We start from the raw sequence: 22,275 nt of genomic DNA, 5'->3' as shown, positions 1-22,275 counted from the left end.
TTGCTTGTGGGTTTTATGGGTGTTGTTTATAGTCTTTCTATACCTGTGGGATTCCAGTACCCAATGAGGCACCTGTTTCCTGTTTCACATGTGACATGCTATTACAGTGAAGTTATGATTATGTAATGTAATTATGGTTATAAAGTGTGGTTCTGATTATATAATATAAACAGCTACACTTAAGATGACAATGTGCAAATGAGATTTTTTTCACTTCATGAATGGAAATGTATATATATTTATGTTTTTAAATTTTTATTTATTTTTATGTATCCATATGTGTACACACACACACATTTTTTTTCTTCCTGTGGAAACCAAAAAAGGAGTTGGTAGCAGTTTTGTTAAACATTCTCTCTCCTCCCCCCAACAGACTTCCAGTGCAGATACACTTTCATTATCTAAATTTAAGTATCTATGGTTGCTCACCACGAGTGAGTGTGGAGTGTGGCTTTGGTTTGCCTTCTTTTGTACTTGTGATAACTAGATGCTCCATTTCCCACCTCTGTCTTGAACAGTGTTTCTAGTTTGGTCTTGAAATGATACTGCAATTGTCCTTCCAAATTATCTTCTTTTGTGTGGATGTGGTTGCAGAGTTTTGTTCAGGATAATACATTTTAGAATTTGAACCAGAGGAGACTTTCCACCTTTGGCTAGCGTGAGGTAAAAACACCTCTGTGTTAATTGCTCTGCAGTCCAAGAAAGTGGCAGCAAGTGGTTGAGCTAAGGAGACTGCTTGTTTTTAAGAAGAGGAAAGAAGCTATGTAGATCTGAATTTTAGTTCCAGCTTGGTAGAAGATACCAGTCAATCTCCTACCATCTCTTTCCCTTTCTTTGGAGCACCAGCTGCCACATCTGGCTTCACTTTTGTTTTCCAAATGAGTTTATTAGTTTTGCCATTTTGGATATGGGTGGGTTGACCCAGGGAAGATTGATCTGGAAAACACTCCTGACATTTCAAATAGAAGCAAAACTAGACATAAGTTGATTTGAGACAGAATTTGGGGCCATCTCTGTGAGCCCTTCCAGCATCGGCCAAAGCGTCAGACTCTCATTCCCCTCCCTGCAAAGGGGGAGGAGTAAAGAGGTACAGTGTGGAGGTCTACAGATTTTTTTTTGGCTGTACTCAGGGTCGGTCGGGCTCTAATATGGAAATCTGCTCTGTCTCTCCTTTCTTGCCTGCAGGCTGGCGGCTCTCAGGTCATCTTTACTAACCCTCTGGAGATAGTAAAGATTCGCCTACAGGTAGCTGGAGAGATCACCACAGGACCCAGGGTCAGTGCCCTGAATGTGCTCCGGGACCTGGGACTCTTTGGTCTGTATAAGGTGGGTAGATTCCCTTGGGTTTTCTCAATAGAGAGGTTGTAGTGTACTCCATAGAAATGTGAAAAAATGTCAAAATCAGACTACTTCCCCATAAATGGAAAAGCAATCTTGTCCAGCAGGGTAGTTCCAATAGTAGAAAATCAAAACAAAAAGAAAAAATCAGGACACTTCTATTAGAGGCAGTGGGATGTACAACCACGCTGTCCTGTTGTCATCTTCAGGCTTTTATGAAGCTGCCAGCAGGGAGGCCAGCACCACAGACCCGCTGGCTTCAGGCTCACAGCCTTTTATTTACTGGTGGATATGGGAAAAGTTTCTTTGGTGTTCTTTTGGGGCTGGTTTAGGACTGACTTCAAAATAGTCTTATGTTTATTTTGAGTCTGAGCTATCTCTATTGTTATCTTCCCAGTAGGAGCTTGTCTTTGTCTTAATAATTTGACCACAGTGAAACAGTAGTAGAGTTTGGTAGGATTCAGGTCTTTAAGAAGTTAAGTGGTGGGATTTGTCAATAATGAATTGCATTTTAAAAAAGCAAAACAAAAGCAAACCAGAGTGTACTGTACTTTAGCAAAATGCCAGTCAACAGATTCCTTCCCTGCAGGTATGCTTACTCCCATCATTACAGATCAGATGTAATGGAGCAGAAGCTATTATTTTTCTTAAACAAGGAAGAGTATTTCTTTCTCTTCTTTTGCCTGGTGTAAGGGGAGGGATACGAAAATTTAGCTTTTATAGACAACTGTGTTTCCACAGTGTCTGATTTATTTATAGATCCATCACTGTAGAAATGTGTAAATTGGCTTCTGTAGCTGCAAATTGGAAATTAGAAATTCTCTCGATTAGAATCACACAGCTACAAAGCTCTTAGGAGACCAGTAAACCAATGATGCCTGTCCTGAGAGTTTTGTACATACTCTCTCCCTTCTACCCCCAACTGCCACCCTTTTTAGAATTCCCTTTGAAAACTGACTTTATTAAAATTGTTTCTCTCTGTAGTATCTCTCAGAGAGTCCCAGGAATTTTTTTTTTTCTTTAATGTTTGAGTTTGTCTTTTAAAAACAGAGCCATCCGGAAAACAAGTACCAAAGATGGAGTGTTTGCCTGGCCGGCTAAAGCCTCAGCAGTAGGCTAGTGTGGGCTGAGGAAGGGGCAGTGTCAGTCACCAAGACAAGCTGTCTGACTAGATTTCTACTCTCAGGGAAACTTCCTGATAAAATATTTTGTCTGGGTTTCCCTGTCCTCTGCCATTTAGGACATGGGAAGTGAGGAGGGAAGTTTGGTGGTTTCTTTTTCCCTTTCCCTAGAGCGTTAGTCGTTCAGTTGTGTCCGACTCCTTGAGATCTCATGGACTGTAGTCCACCAGGCTCCTCTGTTCATGGGATTCTTCAGGCAATACTGGAGTGGGTAGCCATTCCCTTCTCCAGGGCATCTTCCCGACCCAGGGATCAAACCCAAGTCTCCTGCAACAGGGGCAGATTCTTTACCATCTGAACCACCAGGGAAGCTTCCCTTCCTTTTCCATGGCTCCTACCCATAGCTTCTTACCTGGTGCTTCAGGGGCTCTACGCTGAGGTGGACCGAGTTGGTAATTTGTTAGTTTGAGGAGCTGCCTTCGTTGGTTGCTTTGAAATCGAGCTCTCAATACTGGGTTTCTAAGTCTGTTCCCAGCCACACCCCATCCCCTGGCTCTCACCAAGGCGAACCAGAACAAATGGCTTAGAGGCTTGAACATTGAATTTTTATTAACCTTAAAATCTAATCCATACTGGAAATGCCAGAAGATTCTTAGTTGTCAGAATACCATTGTTAACTAACTCTAGGACCCCCAGATCCACCAGACTTTCTCAAACTTTGAGCCCCTTCTCAATTTCCCTGTGCCTGACTTGTTATCCTGTTTCTTTTCCACGTCAGTCTCAATGCCGTCTGAGGGACACCTCTGGCTTGTCACCCTGGATCCCTCGTGGTCATTCACACCTTGTTTATACAACTGTTTTGCACTATTTCCTCACTCTCTGACAGGGTGCCAAAGCGTGTTTCCTCCGAGACATTCCCTTCTCTGCAATTTATTTTCCTGTTTATGCTCACTGCAAACTACTTCTGGCTGATGAAAACGGACACGTGGGAGGTATAAATCTCCTTGCAGCTGGAGCCATGGCAGGTAACTATTTTTTTTTCTTTTAAGCCAAAAGAGTCCCTACCCACCCCACCCCCATTCTCTAAGTACAGAATCTCTGTGCTCCTCTTCTTTATTTCTGGAAAGGTTATTGTTTGTATCTGACTTAGTTTAAATATGACCGCTTTTTCTCCTTTGTGGGGTATGCTATAATTCTGATGAGCGTTAATTACATTTGCATAATGTGGATAAACAGCTTAATGCAGCTTAGGAACTCGCAGCCAAATTAGCTCTGCCCATCTCAATTGGGCTTTCATCAGTACCGTGTTTCTTAGCCGCCTCTGCCCCTGAAACCTTGGGTGCAGTCAAGCTGAGCATTAACGTAGAAAAGTTCATCACATCAGTTGCTTTGTTGCACCTCATCCTGATGCACAGGTCTAGCATCCCCTCACTTTCTTATTCTGTATATTGGAATCAACATGATTTGGCTCCAACTTGAGTTTGAAACTGTCCGTGTTCCTTCTACCATCATCCTCATCAGACCAAACAAAGCCATGCTTCCTCAGCAGCACCACTCCGCGGTGGCATCTCTTCTCAGTTCTTAACATGCTCCGTCTTTTACTGATGATTGTTTACGTAAATCCTGCCCTCTCTCCTGGGCCGGGAGCCCCTTGAAGGCAGGGGTTTCAAATGTAGGAAGGTACTGAGAAGCTTCCTCTCAATCCCGTGCTCCAGCCTTTCTCTTGTGTTGCGAGGGAGCTGATTCCAGATAGAAGGGGAGGACCAGGTTGTCCTTCACTGCAGCAATCCTCAGACTTGGCAGAAGAAGGAAAGGGTGTGTGTTTACTTGCCATCACCGCTGCTTAGGGAGACAGACGGGCGAAGTGAATGAACGCAAGCCCAGTGCTGTCCCTGGGTGCTCAGGTGGCTGACCACCCAGGCTCCTGCAATGCGTGGCTGTCACTGGGTGCCTTCTCCTCTGGTCTGCTGGCTCAGCAGAGCAGGACAGCCTGGGCACCCCTGGGGGTGTGGTATGTAGCAGGAACCCTGGGGTCCAGGGTTGCTGGGTGGACATGTTATTCTTCTCATCCATGATGACAGGGAATGACTCGTGATGGTTAAGAAACTCTCCCAGGGAGCCTTGAGCCCTTATTTGGGGCAGTCACTTGCAGTTATAATTCAAAAGTCAGTAAAGCTACCAGCTCAGTCTTGGCACTGTGCGTTCATCCAGCTCCTTTCAGGTATTCACCAAAGCCGCCCCAGTTGAAGGGAGGGCCAGCACATCTTTCCTCATCTTTGCTCTCTGCTATTCAGACAGCAGCAAAGAACACTCTAATCATGGACAGGCATTTTGCCAGTGGCTGATGGAACCATGTAAACATTTTCATGGAGCTGTCAGCACCAGCTTCTTGCCCACAGACATTTGCTGTCAGTTTTTGGAATTAGAAATGAATTTTTCTAATTTTTACCTGTAAAGCTTTGCTGGCAGGCACTGAGAACATTCAGGATTCAGAACATTCCAAAGGCAGCAATTTACCTAGTTTCACGTGAATGAGGTATAGGGCTTGGCGGGAGGATATTTGCATCGTCTCTAACAGAGCACTCCCCGCCGCCCGCCCCAACTCCCTACCCTGAGTGGCCAGCTTCATCTGCCTAGTGATGATTCAGTGAAATTCAGACCAAATTGAATTTCTTCCCCCTGAGGAAGATTATCTTGCTCCTTTGTTCCCTGTTTTGTTTTATAAGTGAAAGGTGTGGTTGTGAAATCCATCTTGTGTCCTGCCGCTGATGAGTCTCAGCGTGGCCCCAGGGAGCTGGGGCCCAGGGAATGGCTGACAAGGCCTTTTGATGATCAGTTCCCCTACTGTTCCCTAACTGGTTGCCTGGCCGCCTCTGCTTCAGTTGTAATGACTTCTGTCATGTAAGCATGTCTGAAAGGAGTCACAGTCAACTCTCAAGTTGGCCCCTCAAAGAGTGAGTGGATATGAGTATTGATATACACCTCATACAGTAAGGCGACAAGAATCAGCAAAAAAAAACACTAGAGTTTGCTATCAGATATATTTAGCAGCTCATTAAATTGATATTATCCTCATTCTTTATTATACATGAAAATACTGTCTTATTTAAGGAAAGGAAAGAGGTAATAAAATAATTGAAACCCAAAGGGGAACACTGGGAATTGTCCTAGTAATATTGCTTCATTTATTCCTCTCACTGTTCTTTGGGATCATGCAACATAGAGTGATTTTCCTAATTCAGAGCGAATAAAAGAGTTTTACCCTGACTCCACTGAAGCAGCTAGTGGGATTTTATATCCTTTTTCCGTTATTGCCCAAGGTATCTATCTAAGAAGCATTGAGTTAAAGCAGTCAAGGTTGCTAATGGTACTGTTAGTTGTTAGCAGTCTATCCTTTGTAAGGTATCTGGGGTGAATTAAACGTGCCTTTCTCCTGGAAGGGGTGCCTGCTGCTTCTCTGGTGACCCCTGCTGATGTCATCAAGACAAGGCTGCAGGTGGCCGCCCGCGCCGGCCAGACGACATACAGTGGTGTCATCGACTGTTTCAGGAAGATACTCCGGGAAGAAGGGCCCTCGGCATTTTGGAAAGGAACTGCAGGTAGGGGCTGGAGCCGTGTGGAAAGGCTGGTTGGCACTGGGGTCCTGCTCCCATTACTCGCGTGTGGTCTTTGCTCTAGCCATCCTGCTGTTAACTGCCCCCCTCCCCCTTTCTCTCTCTTTTAGCTCGAGTGTTTCGATCCTCTCCCCAGTTTGGTGTTACTTTGGTCACCTATGAACTTCTCCAGCGGTGGTTTTACATTGATTTTGGAGGCCTGTAAGTGCAACTTTTCAAACTCCCTTATAAAGAAAGCACCAAAACGCCAGACAGGTGTTTGTTCAGCCTATAAAGGCATTTTTGGGATAGCAACTGACAGGACAGAGGACCCTGCAGGAGCAATACGCTTAAAACAGACCATGGGCCTGAGACTCTTCACTGTTAGAGGAGTGAGGCTTGGACAGGGTGACCCCATACACAGCATTAAGCAACTGCTTGCTCAAAGTTTAGAGAGGAAGCAAATTAAAATGTAATATGAATAGTTCCTTTTTAGTGTAAGCAGATACTGAGCTTCATGGATGTAGGTCCTTATTTGGCCTTTTTACCAGAAGTAATATAAATTTGTGTTAGTTACACTTTTGTAAACTTCTGAAAACTCAGTCAAGCCCTTTCACACCCTCATGATTTCATTATTCACCATAATTTATTATTAGATAGGTTTAGAAGTTCTTAGAACTAATTCTCTGCAAAAAAAAAAAAAAAAAAGGTTAAAAGAAAGGTTATGCCCGTGGATGTAATCACTGGTGAGATTTAGGCCATAAATTGGGCCTTTTGATGGTTAGTACTTGAAGCTTTCACTGTGGATAAGAGGAATCACTTGAATTTGCTGGGAGGGGAAGGTTGTACCCAAAGCAAGCAATTACCAGCTTTTCAGCAGAAGATCAAATTCTGTATCTGAGTCTTTACTGCATAAACCTATGAACTCTTTTCCTGCTCAGAAGCCAGGTAGGGAGTTAGCTGTTGAACCAAGAAGTTGAGGGACTTACACAAAGAAAGTAAGCACAATCTCAAAGTTTTAGGCTTTTCAGTACTTCTGCATTCTGGAAAAGTAAGAATTATGTTTACTTCTCTTTAAATAATTTTAGTAATAACCTTCATGAGCTTATTACTTAAAAAGTTAGCTTTTAAAATTATGTCAAAATAAAAGAAAATGTAAATTTTCTGCAATTAATTTATGCTTAGTGTAAAAAATTGGGAAAATAGAAAAATCATTCGTAATCCTACTTCCCAGAGTGGTAATATATGAGTGTATTTCTTTCCGGTCTCTCTTTCTGTGGATCCATTTATGTGTATGAAATGGAGGCCACTTCTCTTCTAAAACAAATATGTGAATGTGTTGCTTCCAATGCAGCTATAAATCATGACTAGTGCAGCATAATTGACAAGGAAATAATTGCACACTCTTCTTGGTGGCACATGGGTCAGACTGAAAGTGTTCAGTTGTGTGTCACCGTCTTCAGTGTTTCGGTTTGTTTTTTTGGAGTATAGTTGCTCACAGTGCCGTGTATCTGCTGTTCCTCAATCGTGAACACACTGACCATTGACTTTTCCTACCAACAGCAAACCCTCTGGCTCAGAACCAACACCTAAGTCCCGCATCGCAGACCTTCCTCCTGCCAATCCTGATCACATCGGTGGATACAGACTCGCCACCGCCACTTTTGCTGGCATTGAGAACAAGTTTGGCCTTTATCTCCCCAAGTTTAAGCCTCCTAGTGTTGCTGCGGTTCCGCCAAAGGTGGCAGCAGCAGCTCAGTGATGAGACAACCATTCGGTCTGGCAGAATGGCGCCCTAGAAGGAGAAGCCTGGGAGAGCAGCCTTGCGATGTAGCCAGTCAGCTGCATGGTGCTGACTGAGCTGAAGAATCAAATTATTCTTTCTATATGACATATACATATATTTGTTTATAAACTAATCATTTGCCCAGGAAAAAAAAAAAAATTACAATGCAGTTTGAAGCTTTAGTTTTGTGTGTTGAAATGTTTTCTAAGCCTTGGCATGAATTAGTGTTCTAGACTGCTTTGCACAGCTTGCACTTACAGCGACTGTACATATTGTACATCTTTGTACAGAGACATCTTGGCACCTCATCCCAACAAATCTCATTTATAGAATGTAATGCAGTTCTGAGTGGCTTGAAATGTACAGAATGTTTTGAAAGTGTTTTATTAAGAATCACACAAAAATAAATGTATTAAAATTAAATTCATTCTTTTATTGGTGACTTATGGAAATAATGCATCAATATTGGATGTATTTAATTCCCAGCTTGTTTTCCATTCTGGAGTGGAAAGGTATTTGCTGATAAGAGGCATAATGAGACCAAGTGCTGACACCACTGAATAAGAGACCCTTTGGAACAGATGCATGCCAGCGGATGCCGGAGGACCAGGCTAATGACTTGCGTGTGCTGATGTGTTTCCATTTGTATTTCACGTGTGTATAGATTCTCCTCTGTTCATCAACCGAAAGGCATTTCCTAGACAGCTCCTCGCCTGTCTGTGCATATGGAAGCAGGGATGTCTCCAGCATTACCAGCTCAGTTTCCACCTTCCTCTGACGCAGCAAGGCAAGGCAGAGCTGGCATAGCTTTCAAAAGAGTAGAGAATACTTCGGCAGTTTTCATTCGTATGGATATGATTCCAATCGAAAATAAAATGCACACCAAAATGTATGCATGGAGTTGGATTTTCCTTCATAAATGTACTGATAGCGCTTTTGATTTTGATTCACTACCAGGTGCCCGTGACTAGTGATCAGGTTTCCCTCTTTCCCACTTTTACAGGAAATCATTTGACTTGGAAAGGGCTGTGGTGGAGTAACTGGAGAAGATGTAGTGGGCTCTAGCTTCTTCCTTGTGACTCTAAATACAAACTGCTAATTCCAACAGTCACTCACCAAGGGTGTGATTGCTAATTTAGATCTAAACATACGTCTTGACAGCCACATCTACACTGCTCTAGTTGTGATTTGATGTGTAGCATCAGAGTTTATTTACTTTAGCAAAGTGCTTTGGGAAAACATTATTGTCGTTGCCAGTGAGCTGGGATAGGAGAATGTATGCAAATATTTTCAAGGGGTGAGCCTGGAGATGGACCAAGTCACTTAATATCCTGCACATGGTTCATCGTTGATGGCTGACAGCCCTGTCACACACGATAGGCTCTCTTGAGGCCTTCCAGGAACAAAAGAATTAGCTTTGAAAGCAAGTTATTTCCAAATGTATTCAGTTGTTCTCATTGGAATGGAATAAATAGCAATACAGTTGTTTTGCTATTACCACCTGTTAAAAATGAACAAGTAGTCTGGATGTGTTCTTACAAAAATTCAGAAATATAGTGTAAGATGTAAAAGTACCCTCTTTACCCTACTTCTCCCTTCCCCTCCCTGCCCCAAAGGTAATCACTGCTCACAGGTTAGAATATAAAATTTTAGTCTGTTTTCATATATATATATATATAAAAATTCATATACATTTTTATATTTTAAAAATAGAGTTATGCTGTGTATATGTTCTGTGACTTGCTTTTGTTCATTTGTTCACTTTTGAGATCTTTGCATGTCAGTTCATAAAGATTTATCTTAATTTTTAATAGCTGCATAGTATTCCAGTGTATGGGTTATGATACTTGTCATAAATATTCCCTTATTGACACTCATTTTTTTAACTATTGCAGGCAATGCTGTAGTGAACAGTAAACACCTTTCTACCCATGTTTTGTACATGTGCTAGTATTTCCTTAGGATGGATATTGGAATGAGTATTTCATGAGATATATGGGTTTTACAGTTTTTATATATATTGTCACATTGCTTCAAAAAGGCTTTACGAATTTACTTTCCTTCTGACAGTATAAGGAGAACTCTTATTTCTTTGCAACTTCAGCAAAAATGGATATTGTCAATCTTACATTTTAGGCAAATCGTGATAGGTAATCAATGCTGTTTTAGTTTTCATTTTACTAATTACTAGTGAGGTCAAATGTCTTTTTGCATTTACTGACCATTGTGTATCTTTTTATTATTGTAGAGTATGCAGAAAGTCTATGAAAACATCTTCATGTGTTTGTATACACAGATATATACACATAGATTATTTTTTTAAGGAGATGGTCATAAACACCTATGTAACTACCCAGATGAAGAAAGAGAATATTTCTAACACCTCAGAAGTTCCTTCAGAGGATCCTTCTATCACAACTCCTGTTGTCCTCTTTAGCACCATCCTGGCTCTTCATTTCTTCTCATTTCTTTCTTTATAGTTTTACCACCCACATATACATTCTTAAACACACTTTTTGGTTCCTATTTTTGAAGTTTTTGTGAATCAAATTATACTGTACACTTTTAAGACTTGTTCCCTTTTCTAAACATTATAAGATTCATCCCTGTAATTTGCTATATAAGCTATAGTTTGCTTATTCCATTGTTTGAATATAATAATTCATTTTGCTGTTTTACTCTGAACATCTGCATCTGGGTTGTCTCTAATTTAGGGATATTACAAATGGTGTTGCTCTGGATATTTTGTATGTGTGTTTTGGAGTTTTTTTTTTCTTTTTTTTTCAAATTTGGAGTATGCATTTTGAAAGTTTTCCCAGCTGGCTCAGTGGTAAAGAAGCAGCATGCCAGGCAGGAGACCTGGGTTGGATCCCTGGGTTGGGAAGAGCTCCTGGAGAAGGAAATGGCAACCTAACTCAGTATTCTTGCCTGGGAAATCCCATGGACAGAGGAGTTTGGTGGGATACAGTCCATGGGGTTGCACAAAGTCAGATATGACTTAGTGACTAAAAAGCAACTTCTGCATGCGTTTTTTAAAAGGAAATATACCTAAGAGCAGAGCTCCAGGGGTACTGGGTTTATTACAGTCAACTTAGCTAGATCATGCCAAACTATTTCCCAGAGATGTTCAGACTGATTTTCATCCCATCAAGAATGTATTGACACTTTAAGTTTTACTAATCTGTTGAGTGTATAATGTTATCTTGTGGTTTTAATTAGCATTTTCCTTACATCAAATGAGGCTGAACACGTTTCATCTGTTCATATATATTATCACATTGTTTTTCAGAAAAGACTTTACTAATTTACTTTCTGACTGATAGCATGGGAAAATGCCTCTAAGTTTATTGACTATTTGGATTTCATCTTTGGTGAGTGAAATATGTGTTCAAGTTTTTTGTCCATTTTTCTTAAGAATTTACAGAGGGTTCTTTATATATTCTGGATACTACTCCTTTATGAGTGGTATTGCAGAATCTTTTCTCAATTTGTGGCTTGTCTTTTTATACTATTTTGATTAACATTTTCATATGTTCAAATATATTAATTTTTGCTTATGAGTAGCATGTTTTATATTTCACTTAAAAACTCATTCTCTCTCCAGACTGTGAATATGCCTGATATTTTCTTCTTAAATGGTTTATAGTTTTGCCCCTTTCATTGAGGTTTCATCCTACTTGAAACTGTCTTTGACATGTGATAATTTTTTTTTTTTGTATCTTTATGTGGTTAATCTGTTGTCCTAGTACCATTTGTTGAAAAAATTTTCCTTTTTCCTACTGCTTTGAAGTGCCTTTTCAGTTATATATTAAGGGTTGATATATGAAAAGATTTATTTCTGGACTCTTAATTTTGTTTTATTGATTTCTCCTGTGTTGTATACACTCTCTTCAATACTCTGTCTTTAAAAAAAGTGTTAATATATGGTATAGCAAGTCCTTCCACCTTGCTGTTGTTCTTCAAGAGCTTGTGGCTCTTCTTGGTCAGTTGTTCTTCCATGTCCATTTTAAAAACAGCTTGTCAGTTTCCTCCCCAAAACTAAAAAAAACAAACAGGGTGGGCCTGATTTGATCATGATTCTGTGGGCCATTTGGAGAGAAATAGTGTCATTATATTGGGCCTTCTAATCCATGAACATGTTATATGTCTTAGTCTTAAGTCCTTTTAATGTCTTAATAAAATTTTGTAATCACCAAAGAGATCCTGAACATTGTATGTATAAATATATATATTCATTCCTATGTAAGTCATATATTTAGATGCTATATATATATACACACACATGTATACAGGCATATACACACCTATATATATTTCTTAATGTCATTCTAAGTGTGCCTGAATGAGGTTTTGCCACTTTTTATTTAAAAAAAATTTTAAGTCTACAGAAAAGTTTGAAGAGGTAAAATGAACTTTTTTAATACCTTTCAACCAGGTTCACTTCTCTATTTGTTTTATCTTTACAAATACACATTTATTTTTGCTGAACCATTTTAAAGTATGTTGCAGACATGGTACTTCATCCCTAAATATCATCCCTAAATATTTCAGCATCTATATACTAAGAAAGAGGACATACTGCAACTGAACAATACCATTATCATGCATAAAAATTGACCAATAATTTCATAATATCATCTAAAATTCAGTCAAAATTCAGACTTCCCCACCAACTCCAGAAATGTCTTTTGCTTTTCCAATGCAGAATCTGATTGAGATTTATGCTTTATTCTAGGTTGCTGTGTACCTTTAGTCTTGAATTCTGCAGTCATCCCCGGCTTGTTTGTCCTTAACATTGTAAATTGTTTCTTATAGAATGTCCCACCTTTTATACCTGATTCTTTCCTCATGGTGTTGTCTAACTTTTTCCAGTGTGTAAACAGGAAGTTAGTTTAGTGGTGAAATTTTCTTTTAATAGCTCTACTAAGGTATTCTTTACAGAGCTGTGTAACTATCACCACAATCCAATTTTAATGTGTTTCCATCACCTCCCCCAGGGAAAATACTACTTTAATTTAAAAAATATCTACTTCACACATTCTCACCAACAATTTATTACTGTCTATCTTTAGTTATTCAATGGGTGTGAAGTGATACTACATTTTGGTTTTCATTTGCATTTCCCCAAGGACTGAAGATGTTGGGCATCTTTTCATGTGCTTGTAGATATTTGTGTTTAAGTCTTTAATCTCTTTTTAAGATGGGATTTGCCCTTCTATTATTGAATTGTAAGAGTTCTTTATACATATTTATAGGATATGAGTCCTATATAAGATTTGCAATTATTTTCTCCCAGTCTGTTTTCTTAATAGTCTTTTGAAACACACGAGTTTTACATTTTAGGTCCAATTTATTAATTTTTAAATTTTATGGATCATGTTTTTGGTATCATCTAAAAATTCTGTCTAAATCAAGACCATCAAGATTTTCTCTTGGTTTTTTTTTTTTGTTTTTTTTTTTTTACTTTACCTTTTGTTGTTGTTCAGTCGCAAAGTCATCTCCAACTCTGCAACCCCTCGGACTGCAGCACTCCAGACCTCCCTGTCTTTCCCCATCTCCTGGAGTTTGTCCAAGTTCATGTCCACTGAATCAGTGATGCCATCCAACCATCTCATCCTCTTGTCGCCTTCTTCTCCTTATGCTTTCAATCTTTCCCAGCATCAGGGTCTTTTCCAGCGAGTTGGCTGTTCGCATCAGGTGGCCAAAGTATTGGAGCTTCAGCTTCAGCATCAGTCCTTCCAATGAGTATTTATTTCTTACATTTAGACCTGTGACGTATTTGGAGCTAATTTTTATGTATGGTGTCAAGGATCTAAATTTATCTTTTTGCATTTGGCTATCTAATTTTCAGCATCATTTGTTGGAGAGACTTGTCCTTTCCCCAATGAATTGTTTTGGGTGCTTTTGTCAAAAATGAATTGACTGTGCATATAAGGGTTCATTTCTGGATTCTCTGGTATCTTTACCTTCCTCCTAGTGGAAAGCTGTTCCTCTTCTATCTTAATAAGGAAGCTTCCTGTTTCTCACCATTTAGTATGATATTAGTGTACATTTTTTGTAGATTTTTTTTTTTTTCTATCATGGTGAGGAAGTTCCCCTCTCTTCCTAGTTTACTGAGAGTTTTTATCATGAATGTTTGATTTTGTTTAATGCTTTTTCTTTTTCAATGTGATCATATGATTTTTCTTTTTTAGCTTATTGATGTGGATTACATTGATTTTCAAATGTAATGTTGAACTAGTATTGCCTTGGATAAATCCCAATCTGTTGTGTTATATAATTCTTTTTATACATCATTAAATTTTATTTCCTAACATTTTATTGAGGATTTTTGCATCTATACTTAGGAGAGATACTGTTCTATAGTTTTCTTGTAGTGCTTTGTCTGGCCTAGTATTAGGTTATGCTGTCCTCAGAGAAGGAGTTAGGAAACTCCTTCTTGTATCCTCTGAAAGAGATTGAAGAGAGTTAGTAAAATTTCTTCCTTAAATGTTTGGTGGAATTCGCCAGTGAACCCTTCTGGGTGTGCTGCTTTCTTTTTTTGAGGGTTAATTATTATTGATTCAATTTCTTTGATATAATCCTATTCAGATGATCTGTCTCTTCTTTTGTGAGTTTTGGCAAATTGTGTCTTTTGGGAATTAGTCTGTTTCATCTAGGTGTTATCATTAAGTATGTGGGCAGAATTTTTCACATTATTTGCTTATTGTCCTTTTAATGTCCTTGAAATCTGTACTGATATTCCTTCTTTCATCTCTGTTATTAGTAATTAATAATTAGTCTCTTTCTTTCATAGCCTGGCTAGAAACTTGTCAATTTTATTGACCTTTATAAAGAAACAGTTTAAAAAAATTTTTTAAATTTTTTTCTATTAATTTCCTACTTTTAATTAATTCTGCTCCAGTTTTTATAATTTCTTTTTTGATGCTTGCTTCAGATTTAATTTGCTCTTTTTCTAGTTTTCTAAGATAGAAACCTAAATGATTATTTTTAGATCTTTTTCCTTTCTAATATGTTCACTCAATGCTATAAATTGCCCTCTGAACACTGCTTTGTTGCATCCCACAAATTTTGATAATTCAAAATATTTTAAAAATTTCTCTTGAGACTTCCTCTTTGGCCCTTATGTTACTTCAAGTATGTTAATTTCCACATATGGGATTTTCAGTTGCCTTTGTGTTATTGACTTCTAGTTTAATTACATCATGGTCTTAGAGGAGGCATTGCTGTTGTTCAGTTGCCCAGTCGTGGTCCCACTCTTTGCAACCCTCTGGTTGCGGCACACCTGGCTCCTCTGGCCTCCACTGTGTCCTGGAGTTTGCTCAAATTCATGTCCATTGAGTCAGTGTTGCTATCTAACCATCTGCTGCCCCCTTCTCGTTTTGCCTTCAGTCTTTCCCAGCATCAGGGTCTTTTCCAATGAGTCGGCTCTTCGTCTCAGGTGGCCAAAGTATTGGAGCTTCAGCTTTAATCCTTCCAATGAATATTCAGGGTTTATTTCCTTTAGAATTGACTGGTTTGATCTCCTTGCTGTCCAAGGGACTCTCAAGAGTCTTCTCCAGCACCACAACATGACTTCTATTGGTTAAAATTTATTTATATATCATAGCCCAGAATGTAGTCTATCTTGGTGAATACTCATTGTGAGCTTGAGAACAATGTGTATTCTGTTGCTGTTGGATGAAGGAATCTATGGGCTTCCCTGCTGACGCAGTGGTAAAGACTTTGCCTGCTAATGCAGGAGACACAGGAGACATGGATGGGTTTGATCTGTGGATCAGGATGATCTCCTGGAGTAGGAAATGGCAACCTGCTCCAGTATTCTTGCTTAGAAAATTCCATGGACAGACGAGCCTGGTGCACTACCATCCATGGGGTCACAAAGTATTGGACACAACTGAGTGAGTGATCATGCATGTTGAATTTTGTCAAAAGCTTTTTATATACATCTGTTGAGATGATTGTTCTTGTTGTGATGTATCATATTGATTGATTTACAGATACTGAACTGTCCCTGAATCTCTGGGATAAATCCCACTTGATCATGGGGTCTGATCCTTTTAATATATTGTTGGATTCAGTTTGCTATTTTGTTGCAGATTTTTGCATCTATGTACATCAGTGATATTGGCCTGTAATCTTCCTTTTTCTTTTTTTGTGGTATTTTTGTCTGGTTTTGGTATTAGGGGGATGCTGGACTCAGAATGAGTTCATAAGTGTTCTTCCTCAGCAGTTTTTTGAGCATAGTTTGAGGATCGGTGTTAACTCTTCTCGAAATGTTTGGTATTATTTACCCGTGGATGTTTGGTATTATTTACCTGTGAAGCAGATCTGGTCCTTGACTTTCTAAAAATATTATTTGTTTGGCTGCACCAGGTCTTAGTTGCAACATGAGGAATCTCTAGTTGTGGCATGTGGAATATAGTTCCCTGACCAGGAATCAAACCAGGGTCCCCCACACTGTGAGCGCAGTCTCAGCCACTAGACCACCAGGGAAGCCCCTGGTCCTCAACTTCTGTTTGTTGGGAGTTTTTTTGTTGTTATTTAATTACTGATTCAAATTCATTACTAGTAATTGGTCTCTTCATATTTCTTCTTGCTTCAGTCTTGAGAGCTTGTACATTTCTAGGTTGTCCACTTTATTGGCTTTTAATTGTTCATAGTAATTTCTTATCTTTTGTATTATATGGTGTTGGTTGTAACGTCTCCTTTTTTATATCTTATTTTTTTATTTGTTTTGCCCCTGTCTCTTTTTTTCTTGAGGGGTCTGGCTAAAGTTTTTATCAGTTTTATCTTTTCAAAGATACCAGCTCTACTTTCATTGATCTTTATTTTTTAAATCTCTTATTTCTTTAATATCTGCTCTGATCTTTATGATTTCCTTCCATTAATTTTGGGTTTTGTTCTTCTTTTTTTGGTTCCTGTAAGTGTAAGGTTAGGTTGTTTATTTAAGATAAGCTTATATTGCTATAAACTTTCCTCTTAGAACTGTATTTGTTGTGCCCCTTAGGTTTTGGATCATTGTGTTTTCTTTTTCATTTCTCTTCAAGTATTTTTTAATTTCTTCTTTGATATCCTTAGTGATCCATTGGTTGGTTAGTTGCATATTGTTTAGCTTCCAGATGTTTGTGTTTTTAGCAGTGTTTTGTCCTCATAGTTTTCTAGTCTCATAGCATTGTGGTTGGAAAAGATGCTTAATATGATTTCAATTTTTTTAAGTTTACTGAGGCTTGTTTTATGGCCTAGCATGGAATCAATCTATTCTGGAGAATATTCTGTGAGCACTTTAACATGTAATTTGTTGCTTTGGGATGGAATGTTCCCTCTCCCTACATATTATATAATCTATTAAGTCCATCTAGTCTAATATGTCATTTAAGGCCAGTGTTTCTGTTATTGATTTTCTGTCTGGATTACCTGTCCATTGATGTAAGTGGAGCATTAAATTCCCTACTATTATTCTATTATTATCAGTTTCTCCCTTTATGTCTGGTTAAGTGTAAAGTGAAGTTGCTCAGTCGTCTCCAACTCTTTGCGACCTCGTGGACGGCTCCTCCGTCCCTGGGATTCTCCAGGCAAGAATACTGGAGTGGGTTGCCATTTCCTTCTCCAGGGGATCTTCCCAACCCAGGGATCAAACTTGTATCTCCTGCATTGCAGGCAGATGCTTTACCCTCTGAGCCACCAGGGAATGTTTGCTTTATGTATTTAGATGATCCTATTTTGGTTGCATATATATTTACAATTGTTATGTACTCTTCTTGGATTGATCCCTTGATCTGTGTCCCCAGGGTAAGCTTCAGTTGCCACCTTCCTCTTCAAGACTCTCCAAGATCAACAAGTAGGTCTGAACCAGGCTCCTTTCATATGACTGCTTCTGCTCTGTATTCTGGTGTGTGTGAGATTATGTGCGTGCCCTTTAAGAATGGAGTGTATTTCCACAGCCTTATGGTTCTCCTGAAAGTAAAGCCCCCCTAGCCTTCAAAACCAAATGTTCTGGACTTTTGTCTTCCTGGTGCAGACCCTGTGGGCTGGGGGATTTCATGTGGGCCTCAGATCCTTGCTGAGGAAGAATTCTGTAATTGTAATTCTTCTCCTGTTTCTGGGTCACGCACCTGGGAGTGTGTGTCCTGGGTATACCACAACTCTACCCTTCCTGTCGTGTAGTTCCTTCTTTTTAGTTGTAGATCTTTTCTTGTAGGTTCTGGCCCTTTTCACTGACAGTTGTTCTATAAATGGTTGTAATTTTGGTGTGAACCATGAAAGGAGGTGAGCTCAGAGTCTTTCTATTTCAACATTTTGAAACTCCTTCTCCCTTAACTTTTGAAGGATAATTTCACAGGCAATAGAATTCTAGGTTGGTGGGTTCTTTTTTCTGTCAACACTTTAAATATTTCATTCATCTCCCCTCTTGCTTTCATGGTTTCTGCAGATAAATTGAATTTTATTTCCTCTGGCTTCTTTCAGGATTTTTTTTAATCTTTGATCTGTAGTTTCAATACTGTGTATCTCAGTGTAGGCTTTTTTGTTTGTTTGTTTTTGTTTAGCATTTATCTCTAAGCTTACCAGATATGTGGTTTTGGTGTCTGACATAAATTTGGGGAAAATTCTCATTGTTTCAAATATTTGTTTTGTCCCTTTCTTCTCCTTCTGGTATTCCCGTTACACATATGTTACACCTTCTGCAGTTGTCCTGCAGTTCTTAGATATTCTGGGGGTTTTGTTTGTTTACAGTCTTTTTTCTCTGTTTTTCGGTTTTAGAGATTTCTAATGAGATACCCTCAAGATCAGAGATTCTTTTCTCAGCCATGTCTAGTCTACTCATAAGTCCATCAAAGGCATTATTCATTTGTTGCAGTGTTTTTATCTCTAGCATTTCTTTTGATTCTTAGAATTCCCGTCTCTGCTAAGTTGTCCACTTGTTCTTCCATGCTGCCTCAATAGAATCCTTAACATTTCATAGTTTTATCTCAGCCTGATAATTCCAACATCCCTCCACATCTGCCATATGACACATGTGCCATATTACATAATTTTGATATTGCTGTCTCTTCCAGCTGTGTGTCTTAAGTTTCAGTATGCATGTAATTTTTTCCTGACAAATGAGCATGACAAACCAAGTAAAAGGAATTAATGTAAATAGGCCTTTGGTGATGTGGTGAGGTGTGAGGGGAGACGTGTATATGCCTGTGATTAGAGCTCAGCCTTTCAGTGAGCCTTGCCTCTGGATGGGCTTCCCTGGTAACTCAGATGGTAAAGAATCCACCTGCAATGCAGGAGACCTAGGTCCAATCCCTGGGTTGGGAAGATCCCCTAGTGTTGAAGACTCTTGAGAGTCCCTTGGACAGCAAGGAGATCAAACCAGTCAATCCTAAAGGAAATCAGTTCTGAATATTCATTGGAAGGACTGATGCTGAAGCTGAAGCTCAAATACTTTGGCCACCTGATGTGAAGAAGTGACTCATTGGAAAAGACCCTGATGCTGGGAAAGATTGAAGGCAGGAGAAGGGGATGTCAAGAGGATGAGATGGTTGGATGGCATCACTGACTTGATGGACAGGGAGTTTGAGCCAACCTCCAGGAGTTGGTAACGGACAGGGAAGCCTGGCATGCTGCAGTCCATGGAGTCACAAACAGTCTTAGTGATGCCTCTGGACTGTGAATTAGATGTGTTTCTCAGTTCCCCGGTCCACCACGGGGACACGATGGCTAGAGTGGGAGTTGGGTACTTCTGTCCTCCCAGGTCAGTTTGGCTTTGTTCAAATAGTTTATCTGAGGGTAGACTTTTAAGCAAAATGCTCTCATGTATTTCAGAATAGTTCCTTTCCTCTTCCTGGAAACATACTGGAATTATTTTCATATATTCGCTGTGAGGAACTGGTAGACACTGAGGAGGTAAAACACAAGTGTCCCCATCCTACCTGCTGCATGATTGGGTTCCCCTGGTGTTTTAACTTAAGAGTTATCCACACTGACCCTCCAATGATTTGTCTGTTATTGTTCAGGTTTCCTTACTCTGGAATTCGTTTCTGAAGAGGTTACTGCTACAATATGTTGTGATCTTCTGTATGTGCCTGTCAGTCTAATTCTGGAGACAGTGCTTTGCCCTGTGACCTTACTTCCCTGATAGATCTAGGAGGGGTTATTTTCAGTTAGCTTTTTACCTCCTTTTATGAGGGACTAGCAGTGTATAAGCTGCTCACATGCAGGACTGGAAACTGGAAGTCTAGGATTCTTGGTTCAAAGTAAGTTCCTTTCTCGTACATTATTGTCAAAGAGAAGCCTGAAGACAGTAGTAGTAACTTGTACATAACATGTTTTTTGGCAGCTAGCAGCTTTTAGGACTTGTTAATCATGGTTATTTTGAAATTTTGCCTTTTAAAAATTCATCTGGTTCTGTGCAGTATAGGGATGAACCCTTTTATCCTAAGACTTTTCAGACAACCCCCATGCCTAAATCTGCTCTACTCTGTCTCTCTACATACTTTTATCTCCTGTCTAGTTATATATTAGAATATTTGAAACTATATCTTTTAGCTTTCCTTGATATTTTCTCCATCTATACTTCTAGGTTGAGTAATGAGAGTCTTGGCTTATGGTCATCCTGCTCACAGCTTTGTTCTTAAGCTCTACCCCTCTACTATTTAGTCTTTATTTAATGCCTATGATATCTTCTTCTCTGCCCTTGGGATATGGAATCACTTATCTTCTTCCTTTTGTGGATTTTTTTTTCAAGTTTTTCTTTAGGGCTTTCTTGAAGTATTTTGGTGATTCATAGTTGTAATTTACTTAGTTGCTCATTTAGTTGCTGATTGAGAGCCTCTTTTTGTGGATGTTGTTCTGTTTATCAGAGCCATGGGATAGGTGGGTTGTGCTTCCAGGCAAGGATATATCAGTAGTTGGATTCCAGATATAGGCTTTTTTTCCTCTTGAGGGTAAGCAAGTATGAGACAGTGCCCTGCTTCTCCAGTTCCAGTGGCTTCCCCACTGTTAGGGTATAGGCTGGGTGTAGACACCCCATCAATACCCAACTTGGCCCATGGCTGGGGGATGGGACTGGTCTAGCTATTCTCAGTCAGCTCCCTAATGAACCACCCTGCCCAGTATCCATGGGCACTCTCCCACTTTTTGTATCTATTGATTCTGGGCTCCAGCCCATTCCTCTATCTGTTTAGTGTTGTGATTTTCTCTCATTTTATTTGCCTATAGCCTTAATCCCATCTGTTCTCTTTTTTAGCATTCCTCACAATTTCAGTTCCATTGCTAGCCCTCTCATTTTCACTGCTATAGCATATTTCTTATTTTTCTTCTACTCTAGCACCTTACGGAATTTAGGGTTGAGAGGGTAGATGCTTCTGTTCCACCTGCCACCTTCATCCAGGCTCACTACTACCATGTTAATTTATTAACAACTAATTTTTGTAGTGCTCCTTTTGTTCCAGTTAATTTTCTTGAAAAGAACTAGTACTGCAGTGGCTCCTGAGCTGGTCCTATAGTTACAAAATGTGCTGTACTATTAGCCATTCACAGAAAGTATTATGTACAAGGAATTATTGAAATACCAGCTCTTTTCTCTGCTTCCTAGTATGCACAACTTTGTGATGAACCTACAGATACTCAAAAGCACATCCTAGTAGTGGATACTCTTAGGGGTCACAAAATAGTATTCAGTAATAACCTATTTTATTTGCACTGAAACAGACAATAGATCTTAAAAACTACTCAGTTGGTCAGCATCACGGTGGGGTAAGACATTCCTTTTTGTCCCTCCCTTTTAAACAATGAATTAGACATCCTTCCACAAACAATAGCACTACTGTGAAAACAAGAACCATATGTCAGGGGACCCAGGAGGAGTCTCCCCAACTGTTAATGCAGTAACAGGCTGTGGAACAAGCAAAACTCTCACAAACCCTTTTTTCCCAGTCAAAAAAAACCCTGCAGAGTGCTGACCTTCGCAGATACAATGTTAGCAGAAAACCTGTAGAAATTCTGACTTCCAAAGGAGAGATTCCAGCCCACCATCAGAAAAGGAAAATCAAACAACCTCCCCCACCAAGTTTGGATGACTGTTAAGAGGAACTTTCCCTTTGCTGTTTCCCCACCTCCAAGCAACACTGCAAGGGGCTGAACTATCCAGTGGTGGCAACCTCTGTTGGAAAAAAAGGGGAGTTGTGAGTGTGCGCCCAGCTACCCCAGTAATGTAGGACACAGTTGGAGAAACCAGTTTCTCTCCAGCAGTACCCAAAGCACTGAGGCAGGACCTCTATGACTAGGGGGTTATCAGGAAAGAGGCTGATAAGAATATCAAAAGGCATTACAGGAATGCAGTTTCTGCTGACAGTGTTCAAGACTTTAGCAGGAAGCCTACTCACAATCCCCAGGGAATGCCTCACCCAAGGATCACCCTACTGGACTCACAGGCATCCCTAATGCC

General features: G+C 39.6%; 1 protein-coding gene across 2 annotated transcripts in view; it reads left to right on the top strand.

Annotated features, from left to right (window-relative positions):
- Positions 1-8,730, top strand: part of SLC25A12 (solute carrier family 25 member 12) — a 97,369-nt gene extending 88,639 nt beyond the window's left edge. For both annotated transcript variants that reach the window (XM_043487728.1, XM_043487726.1), the window contains exons 14-18: positions 1,186-1,326; positions 3,346-3,484; positions 5,900-6,058; positions 6,184-6,274; positions 7,616-8,730. In XM_043487728.1, coding sequence (XP_043343663.1) covers positions 1,186-1,326; positions 3,346-3,484; positions 5,900-6,058; positions 6,184-6,274; positions 7,616-7,814 — 729 coding nt within the window. In that variant the 3' untranslated portion in view covers positions 7,815-8,730. The remainder of the gene's footprint in view (positions 1-1,185; positions 1,327-3,345; positions 3,485-5,899; positions 6,059-6,183; positions 6,275-7,615) is intronic.
- The last annotated feature ends 13,545 nt before the right edge of the window (positions 8,731-22,275 follow it).

The sequence above is a fragment of the Cervus canadensis genome, chromosome 15 (genome assembly GCF_019320065.1).
Source record: "Cervus canadensis isolate Bull #8, Minnesota chromosome 15, ASM1932006v1, whole genome shotgun sequence".
NCBI lineage: Eukaryota > Metazoa > Chordata > Mammalia > Artiodactyla > Cervidae > Cervus > Cervus canadensis.
This window is presented reverse-complemented; position numbering and strand designations above follow the sequence as displayed.